Source organism: Littorina saxatilis, linkage group LG1 (assembly GCF_037325665.1).
Source record: "Littorina saxatilis isolate snail1 linkage group LG1, US_GU_Lsax_2.0, whole genome shotgun sequence".
Lineage (NCBI taxonomy): Eukaryota > Metazoa > Mollusca > Gastropoda > Littorinimorpha > Littorinidae > Littorina > Littorina saxatilis.
Window position 1 is genome coordinate 36,628,969 of NC_090245.1, and position 10,525 is coordinate 36,639,493.

The following is a 10,525-nucleotide window of genomic DNA, read 5'->3' on the forward strand; positions in this document are numbered from 1 at the left end:
GTGTGTGTGTGTATGTGTGTGTGTGTGTATGTATGTGTGTGTATGTGTGTGTGTATGTGTGTGTATGTGGGGGGGGGGGGTGTATGTGTGTAGTCTCCAGCGTCTGTTTCAATGTATCATACGTTGATTTTAGATATAGAGCTACTCATGAACATTGACACAACATAAATGAAAATAGAAAGAAAGAAGTACGTGGGACATAATTTTGTTTTAAACCAGGTACATCAATACACACAAAAACACATCAATAAACAAATACAAAGAAACATTAACACAAAAATACATTAAAGAAAAATACAGTCTGTAATCCAAGGCATCTCTTTCAATAGGACGAATAGTGTTTTTGGTTTTAAAACACATCCTTGTATACCCGACACTCTGCCCCAAAAGAGACGAAGAATTACAGCATAAGAGCAAAGGGAAAGTAGGACAAACTTGTGCTACGCGATATGTCCCCATAAAGCCTGCTTGTCAGTCGCAACTGATAAAATGCACGGCGTTTTAAAGATACTTTTGTATGCAAGAAAAGCAGTCTAGGTGTGTAACTCGACTGGCAATACGAATCAAAAGGGGGGTGCTACGAAATAAAGCCGTAAACAGGCATTGAGAAAATGAGATCATTCACAGCTCTGATAAAGAAAAGGACCATTCTTGAAGCCACATGATTTAATCCTTCTTTTTATTACGTCCAGTTTAGACACTCTACACACGTCTGCGTCACTCAGACTTAAATACATTCTAAAATCTGAAAGAACCAATGCAATTTGCTAAACACAACAAGCGGACAAAAACTTCATACGACTCATCCTGGCTATCTGCTGCGTTGCAATGCAGTTGTGCTCCCCTTACGTGCACAGCTAGCTATTTCCGCCGCATTCTATTTGATGTGTTTCATTCATCCAGTGTACAATAATAAAAACGTTTCGATTATTCTTGTTCTGTAGTTTACGAAGAACAATTGTAGCAACTGTATAAATAACAAACAACAGCATGAATTTAAATACGTTCTTCTTCTTCTTCAGCGTTCCAGAATTGTCTGGTTACGTGTGAGCTCGTTTGCCTATTTGGGTTCCCCAAACTATACTCTAAGAGCATAGTCAGCTTCACTTCGCTTTCGTTGAGTAGGCATGCTGGGTATTTTCGTGTTTCCATAACCCACCGAACTCTGACATGGATTACAGGATATTTTCCGTGCGAACTTGGTCTTGTGCTTGCGTGTACACACGAATGGGGGTTAAGTCACTAGCAGGTCTGCACGTAAGTTGACCTGGGAGATCGGAAAAATCTCCACTCTTAACCCACCAGGCGGCAACGACCGGGATTCGAACTCACGACCTCCCGATTAGGAGGCCGACGTCTTACCACCACGCCACTGCGCCCGTCAAATGTACCTTTCGTGCGCCTATTGGTAAAAGACACGAAATACATCAAGGCGAATCTGGCCAAAAGACTATGACGTGTCAGAATTAACAGGGTAGTCGTTAGTTCAGACTAGAAGAGAGTGCATGCGCCTTTAACAAACCACTCAGCAAGGTGCACAGTTAAAAACCTTCCTGGTTGGCGACATTAACCCCCCTTCTCGCTTGCAACCCAGGTACGTCGTATGCAGTTTCAAATGATAACCAGCCAGGTTTGTCAATCGTCTAATCGGTAACCTATATAAGTCAACGAGACTGTGAGGAAAATGTATTCGTGAAGAATGTGACCCTTCTAGTCACCATTCTGCTGTTGAGGTAAACAGATTAAATTTTGTAGGCGTTAACATGTGGTGCAAAAATATCATAGCACAATCTGAAAAAGAGTATGTGTTTTATAATCGTTAACAGGCAGGTTAGATGTGTCGAAGACAATTATCTGATGGACACTAAAGTGTTGTTATTGTTATTGTTATTATTATTGTTCAAAAGCAAGGTAAATTGCATCAGACATAAACTAAAGCTGTATCAACTGGGTTTAAACGATTCTTTGACTGAGATGTTGGGCTGACCACGACTACTTGGTGACACAAAGCTGATTAAACATGCAGGTGTTATGTTTCGACGTTGTGTTCATGTCAACGTTGTGATCACGTCGTAGAGAGAGGTCCTGATTTGAAGCAGACCATTATCGCAACTTCCTTGTGCTGGTGTCCCCCTGTTGGGCTGTATTTGAAGATCTGTGTGCAATGTGTATTGTGATTCTGTCTTCAGCTTTGATAAGACGAAGAACGGAGCGAAAAGATATCGTGTTGCTGCTACACTTCACTGTAGCCATGCACTGGGTATGTCAAGCTGTGTTGTTGTTGTTGTTGTTGTTGTTGCTGTTGTTGTTGGTGGTGGTGGTGGTGGTGGTGATGTTGTTATTGCAGTTGTTGTTGTTGTTTGTGTGTGTGTGTGTAAGTGTTTGTTCGTGCATGCGTGCGTGCGTGCGTCTTTATGTGTGCGCGCGCGCGCGTGTGTGTGTGTGTGTGTGTGTGCCAGTGTGTGTGTGTGTTTGTGTGTGTGTGTGTGTGTGTGTGTGTTTGTGTGTATGTGTGTGTGTGTGTGTGTGTGTGTGTGTGTGTGTGTCTGTGTGATTGTGTGTAATCGTTGTTATATCAATGTGTTTTTGTTGTTGTTGTTGTCGTTGTTGTCGTTGTTGTTGTTTTTGTTGTTGCTCTGTGTGTGTGTGTGTGTGTGTGTGTGTGTGTGTGTGTGTGTGTGTGTGTGTGTGTAAGTGTGCGTACGTGCGTGCGTGCATGCGTGCGTGCGTGCGTGCGTGCGTGCGTGCGTGCGTGCGTGCGTGCGTGCGTGCGTGCGTGCGTGAGTGCGTGAGTGCGTGTTTATGTGTGGGCGCGCGCGCGCGCGCGCGCGTGTGTGTGTGTGTATGTGGGTGTGTGTGTGTGTGTGTGTGTGTTTGTGTATGTGTGTGTGTGTTTGTGTGTGTGTGTGTATGTGAGTGTGTGTGTATGCGTGTGTGTGTGTGTGTGTGTGTTTGTGTGTGTGTGTGTATATATATGTGTGAGTGTGTGTGTGTGTGTGTGCGTGCGTGTGTGCGTGTGTGCGTGCGTGCGTGTGTGTGTGTGTGTGTGTGTGTGATTGTTGTTTATATTAATGTGTTGTAATGTTATTTTTTGTTCACCGCGCATACTTGTCAGACTCAAGTCAATTATGTCAGTTTGACATAATAAAGTGCAATTGTATTGTATTGTATTGCATTGCATTGTATTGTATTGTATTGTATTGTATTGTATTGTATTGTATTGTATTGTATTGTATTGTATTGTATTGTATTGTATTGTGTATCGATTGGAGATTGGATTTCCCTTCTTTGAGTCATGTGACGTCAGAGGCCGACAAAACTTTATAATTTGGCTTTTCAGGTTGACCGAAACTTCAAAGGAACTCAAAAAAAAAACCGTCATGTGTTTGATTGCATGTGTGTGTGCTGTTCAATGTCAAAACAACAACAAAGTGAGTACATGACGTGTGTTTTGTAGTTCCTTTGAAGTTTCGGTCAACCTGAAACGCCCAAATATGAAGCTTATGTGTTTGATTGCATACATGTGGATTGCATGCATGTGTGTGTGTGCTCGTTCAATCGTCAAAACAACAACAAAGTCATAAGTACCTGAAAGGAATTCGATCGATACATAAATGTTATTTGCGTGTTTGACCAAAATATGACATTTTACACAGATCTCGACAGTCATTGTTCACCTCGACCGCTAGCGCGGTCTCGGAGAACAATGACTGTCTCGATCTGTGTAAAATGTCATATTTTGGTCAAACACGCAAATAACGTATAGTATTGCATTATATTGTATTGTATTGTATTGTATTGTATTGCATTGCATTGCATTGTATGGTATGGTATTGTGCTGTGCTGTACTGCACTGCACTGCACTGTACTGTACTGTACTGTACTGTACTGCACTGTACATGTACTGTACATGTACTGTACTGTATTGTATTGTATTGTATTGTATTGTATGACATTGCATTGTATTGTATTGTATTGTATTGTATTGTATTGTATTGTATTGTATTGTATTGTATTGTATTGTATTGTATTGTATTGTATTTTCCCGTCATTTCTGTTTGTCTGATTTTCATACTGTTCTGCTAATACATTTTCTGAAATTGTTCAGTAGCATATTAACGCGGCAAGAAAAGTGTATGGCTTTGACTTTAACGCTGTATGTGTCGTCTCCCTCGTCATTGCTAGTTAATGGAAACTGAAGGAGAGAAGAAATACGAGAACAATCGAGTATGTGTGCAGCATCTGTCTTCTGTTGATTTAGACCCAATCTGTTTCCAGAAATAATCTTATTGTGTAGAGTACTATGAGGGATATGTTGTGACTGATCTGGGATAGGCGATTTTATTTTATTATGATAGATGTTTTATCGCCGCAATGTGTATTGTATTTACCCCCGTATGTTTACAATCCTCAAAGGCTCACTACTCTCCGCAAAAAGACAAAACATATTTATCATTTTTAAATTTAAAAAATGTGCTCACTATCTGAGAACTGCTCATAGCTTTTTCAAGGGATAACAAAAAATCCGTCCACTTGAAGACATACTGATGATCAACATCCTGACTGCTTCCCGTGCAGACTTTTGTACGTTTTAATGAATTAGTGTAGTAGAAGCCTTTTTACAAAATACATTCATCAAACACGTCCCACTTCGCACAGAACGCGGTCAGGGTGTTTTCAGGAGTTTTGTGCGTGGATGTATCCAAGTGGAGGGATGGCCCTATCCCATGTCACATCCTGGCTAGATCTAAGATGGCGAACCGAATCGGTTTGCAAGCAAAGGCGTGTGCCTTTAAGGTGTGTAACTTTTTCCTATAACAGTTGCGTTTGGACTACCCTTAAAACTGTAAACAAAACTACTCTCTTCGTACCATGCGAGATTTTGAAGAATTGCTTTTTAACTGCAAGAGAGGCGTTATATCGTACTCTGAGGCTTCAGCGGTGTTTATTTTCACAGATGATTGATTGGTTTTGCAGGTTACGGTAACTGTGGTGATGTGGTGGTTGTCACAGCTTGATGCAAGGCAATCTTTTTCTACTGACGACGACGACGACTGTGAAGATAACGTTCCCGAAGACTGCTACTTTAGGTCTAACTTCTGCGGGTGGTTGGAACATAACTGGACTCGATACACTCCCGGGAAATACGCAGTCTTAGAAAACAGGAAATCATCTGGATATATAAAAAGCAAGGTGCGGTGTGTTAGCTCGCCCATCTCGCACTGTTTGAAATTCAGATTCTACTTGGAAAAAAGCTATGAAAACACACTGAATGTATCAATCATGTGGCCTCGTAACAAAACAGAGCTACTGCTGTGGACTTACTCAACCAACACACGCTGGATTAACGCTGCAGTGCCTGTGGTGACAGAGTCCAGCTTTGCTTTGATTATCAGAGGACGACGTCAGAATGTCAGAACTAACACACAAATAGGTGTGGACGGCATTAAGTATGAAAGACACGGGTGTACATTAATACCTTCTCCCGACGGTGTAAAATGTGAAAACGACGTTCCAAAAGACTGCTACTTTGGGTCTGATTTCTGCGGGTGGAAAGAAAAGAACTGGACTCGCCACACTAACGCTAAGTATGCGTTTTTAGATGACGGCAAACCATCAGGACACATAACAAGCAAGGTGCGCTGTGTGAAAACGCCGTCTTCCCATTGTTTGAAATTCAAGTTTTACTTGCAGACCAACATTGAAAGCACATTGGATGTGTCAATCGCTTGGCCTCATAACAAATCAGAGTCACTGCTGTGGACTTACTCAACCAAAGCAAGCTGGAAAGACGCTGCTGTCCCCGTGGAGTCAGAGTCCAACTTTGCATTGATCATAAGAGCGCGAAGTCAACAATCCAGTGGCAACAGACATATGCGTGTTGACAACATAGGCTATAAGATGAACAAAAACAGATGTACAGTAATACCTCACTCAGCAAAACCACCAGGAGCAACCACTACTGAACTTCCGACGACAAGCGCTAGACCCACAAGCAAGATGACAACAACGACAACATCAGTAACAACGGCGACCACTACAACAAGAGAGATATCGACAAATAGGCCAACACACTTCACAACACCTGTTCCAACAACATCGCCAGCTACTGGTAAGTCCGTCAACTCCTCTGCTTTAAATCGCTCCACCGATGACGTCACTGCTGAAACAACTGGAAAGATTGTTGGTGTTGTCGTTGCTGTCATAGTTGTTGCGGTTATTGCTACCATTGTGTTTCTTGTTCTCCGTCGAAAGCACACACCACTCCTGGCTATGTGCTCCACGAAGACAAAAACGAACACCCAACAAATTGGTTCTCACAACAAAGCGTTTTATTCAGAAGAACAACAGTATCCTGAAATTAACAGCCACAGTAAAAACCCAACGTACACAAACGACACGGCCGATTCAGCGTCAAGGGTGAATTCAGAGTTGTTCAACAACGACTACAGCGTCATCCGAGATGTGGGGGCAGATGACGTCACTTCCTCTGCTTTTCAACCCATGACTTCTCTTCACTGTAAAGCGCACGTTTTATATTCCATGCATCAGGTAAACAGAGATTCCAATACCCATGTCCCATCAACGGATGCCAACCCGTACGACGTTGTAGATGACGACGTCTGTCAGGCTCGAGTGTCTTCCCAGGAGGTCGAGTACAATAATCTTGCAATCGACAAGTCACACGAGACGGGCACAAGTTCGCGTTGCTTGGAGAGTTCAAATCCAAAGTCTGACAGTTCAAAATCAGCTAACAGCATGGTAAAATCAATTGTTCCTGAAGATGCTCTCTATCAGAACACAAAAGAATGCTCATTGAGTCACCCCTCCAACGTGGACAATGACGAGACTAAAGGAGCAGAAGCAGGGAAGCGAGGCCGTGGAGGAGACGACAGAGAAATAGAAGGAGACTATTACAACGTTGATAAAACTCCAGCAACAAACAACGATCTAGAAGAAGCCACAAGCGTGTATCACATTCTGGAAGAAGACCGAGAAAACTGCTCACGACCAACATCAACGGGCGGTGTGTACCACGTCCTGGAGCCTGTTACTGCATCGACTGAATCTGGCGAACATGCAACCGATGTCTACCACATCTTGGAAGAAACAGGAGCGCAAAATCCAACTGAAAAACAAATTCCCTCTGAAGATTGCCCAAAAGAAGACCCATCTCTGTCAGAGGGAGGTAAGGGAGACTACCACATGCTCGATTTCCAGAAGGGGCGTGGTGGTGATGTTGCAGGTGACAGTGGAGATGAGATGGGTCAGACCTACAGTCATCTAAATGAAGCGGGTGAGGACACTTACAGTGAGCTGAGCAGGGAAAAGAAGAGGAAGGTGGTGGATGGCGACTACTCCCTCGTCACGCTGGACTGATGACTCTTTGGGTTGGCATACCCTTTTCGGGCACACATTTCTGGATGAGCTGCTACTGGATAATTCAGTCCAGATAACTATGGCACGAGACTGTACATATAGCCCTCTTTTTACATTTAGTCAAGTTTTGACTAAATGTCTTAACATAGAGGGGGAATCGAGACGAGGGTCGTGGTGTATTTGTGTGTGTGTGTGTGTGTGTGTGTGTGTGTGTGTGTGTGTGTGTGTGTGTATGTGTGTGTGTGTGTGTGTGTGTGTGTGTGTGTCTGTCTGTCTGTCTGTGCGTGTGTGTGTGTAGAGCGATTCAGACTATAAACTAATGGACCGAGCTTTATGAAATTTGACATGAGAGTTCCTGGGAATGATATCCCCAGATTGTTTTTCCTTTTTTCGATAAATACCTTTGATGACGTCATATCCGGCTTTTTGTAAAAGTTGAGGCGGCACTGTCGCACCCTCATTTTTCAATCAAATTGATTGAAATTTTGGCAAAGCAATCTTCGACGAAGGCCGGGGTTTGGTATTGCATTTCAGCTTGGTGGCTTAAAAACTAATGAGTGAGTTTGGTCATTAAAAATCGGAAACTTGTAATTAAAATTATTTTTTTATTAAACGATCCAAAAACAATTTCATCTTATTCTTTATCATGTTCTGATTCCAAAAACATATAAATATGTTATATTTGGATTAAAAACAAGCTCTGAAAATTAAAAATATAAAAATTATGATCAAAATTAAATTTCCGAGCGGCGGACTGCGTTCGATTTCATTCTGTGAGTTCCACAGCTTGACTAAATGTAGTAATTTCGCCTTACGCGACTTGTTCTTTTTGCATTTGCCATCAAGACCTCAGGTGTCAACTCTTGTCTTTGGTATGTTACCCTTTAACATTTTCTTTTGATTTTTGGAATGTTGCTATGCTTCTATGCATAGTCTGTAATGATGAGTTTAGTATGTACATTTTCTGTGATGTAATATTGTGCAGGTTCAACTTTATTCTTCGATTTTCTGTCGTTTTTGTGTGTTGGGATGTTGTTTTAGCCGTATCTGTTTTGACCCCCCCCCTCCCACACACACACACACAAACACAAACACACACCCATCTCTGTCTCTGGCTGTCTGTCTGTCTGTCTGTCTGTCTGTCTGTCTGTCTGTCTGTCTGTCTGTCTGTCTGTCTGTCTCTCTCTCTCTCTCTCTCTCTCTCTCTCTCTCTCTCTCTCTCTCTCTCTCCTCTCTCTCAGCTCTTACGTCTCTCTGCGAAGCTTGGCTGTCAGCAATGAACAAGTCTGAAGTTACAGGAGCATTGTTTTTGGACTTTAAGAAAGCATTTGACTTAGTCGATCATTCCATATTGCTGAAAAAATTACACTATTATTTGAGAAACGATTCGGTCTGTGACTTCTTTAAATCGTATCTTGCTGACCGGACACAGTATGTCACTCTACAATGCCAGAATTCGTCTACTGCACTAATAAGACATGGCGTCCCTCAAGGGTCTATATTAGGACCTATTCTCTTTTGTATTTACGTTAATGTATCGGATGATAAAGTCAAATGCGAGTTTTTTGCAGACGATTCGTCTATTCATACCAGTAACACCTCGTTGGAATCAGTAAATTCTTCCCTGAAGAACACTTTGGACGAAGTTGCGAAATGGTGCACATCAAATGCCATGATACTGCACCCAGAAAAAACTAAAAGCATTGTTATTACCACAAGACAAAAGCATCAGCTAAGTCCTCTAAAATTACAACTGTCCTTAGGTACAACTCAAATACAGCAAGTCAAAGAACATCGCATACTTGGTGTAACTGTTGATGAAGAAATGAAATGGCAAACAGCAACCTCTGCAAAGTGTTATCAAGGAATTTGTATTTGTTGTCAAAACTCAAACATTATGCGAAGTCTGAAACATTAAAAATGTTCGTTCATGCTCATATAATGCCTCATATTAATTTTGCTTCGACATTGTGGGATGGCTGCAGTGATGTTCACTTATTAAAACTCAATTCTCTGTACCGTCGTGCTGCAAAACTTATCCTGTATGAATCGCACATGTCTACAGAAATGAAGTTAAACAGCCTTAATTTCCTTCCCCTAAAAACCCACCTTGCATACAATAAGGCTGTCTTTATGTATAAATTAGTTCATGGTGATGTGCCCAGTTATGTGCAATCCTATTTTACACATGTTACGAAGAGGTATGGGTCTCAAAATTTACTTCCTCCAATTCCTCGTATAGATCTTTATAAATCCAGCTTAGCTTTTTCAGGATCATCTCTGTGGATTTCTTTGCCAATAGAAATCAAACGATCCGCATCCTTAAAGGCCTTTAAAAGGCAGTTGCACACACATTTGATCACACTATAAACTGCCCCTGATGTCTAGTTTCCATTGTGTACTCGGATAATGTATGCAATGCCCTTGAGTGTTTTGTTTTTTATGTTTATACTCGATCATTATTTTGATGTTTTACTAGTTTAATACTTTGATTAGATACTGTTCCTTTTAGGTATGAAAAGATAGCATGTGCATGTGTGTAGGTATGCGAGCGCACGCTCGCGCGCGCGAGCATGTGGGTGTGTATATGTGTGCAGTGTGTGTGTGTGTGCATGTGTGTGTGTGTGTGTGTGTGTGGTTGTGTGTGTGTGTGTGTGTGTGTGTGTGTGTGTGTGTGTGTGTGTGTAAGTGTGTGTGAGCTTGTGTGTGCGTGTGTGTGTATACGAGGGTGTGTGTGTGGATGTGTGTGTGTGTGTGTATGTGCGCAGTCTTTGCTTTCGTTTACAATTATTCTCTGTAGTATGTTCCAAGGACAGGTTGGAAGATTAGGCTAAGCCTAAAACCTTTATCCTTATGTAATAAAGTTCTGAGTTCTGAGTTCTGAGTTCTCTCTCTCTCTCTCTCTCTCTCTCTCTCTCTCTCTCTCTCTCTCTCTCTCTCTCTCTCTCTCTCTCTCTCTCTCTCTTTCTGTTTCTCTTTCTCTCTCTCTCTCTTTCTCTCTCTCTCTCTCGCTCTCTCTCTCTCTCTTTCTCTCTCTCTCTCTCTCTCTCTCTCTCACTCTCTCTCTCTTTCTCTCTCTCTCTCTTTTTGTATTTTCATTATTTTTATTATGAACATTATTATTTTCATTGTTATCATTATTAGA

The 10,525-nt window shown here is 41.9% G+C and overlaps 1 protein-coding gene across 1 annotated transcript; it reads left to right on the top strand.

The window, feature by feature from the left end:
- Positions 1–1,906: 1,906 nt before the first annotated feature.
- On the top strand, positions 1,907–8,616 carry LOC138968500 (uncharacterized). Its single transcript, XM_070341074.1, has 2 exons — positions 1,907–2,260; positions 4,978–8,616. Exons 1-2 carry the CDS (start codon positions 2,165–2,167, stop codon positions 7,378–7,380), a joined length of 2,499 nt encoding a protein of 832 aa, XP_070197175.1. The 5' UTR covers positions 1,907–2,164; the 3' UTR covers positions 7,381–8,616.
- Positions 8,617–10,525: the final 1,909 nt, after the last annotated feature.

What these genes read in the sequence shown, in the direction of transcription:
- LOC138968500 (XM_070341074.1), top strand. Translation starts at nt 2,165, where the DNA reads ATGTGTATTGTGATTCTGTCTTCAGCTTTGATAAGACGAAGAACGGAG. An exon ending in TCACTGTAGCCATGCACTGG is followed by an intron (nt 2,261 to 4,977) that starts GTATGTCAAGCT and finishes TTGGTTTTGCAG; the next exon opens with GTTACGGTAACTGTGGTGAT.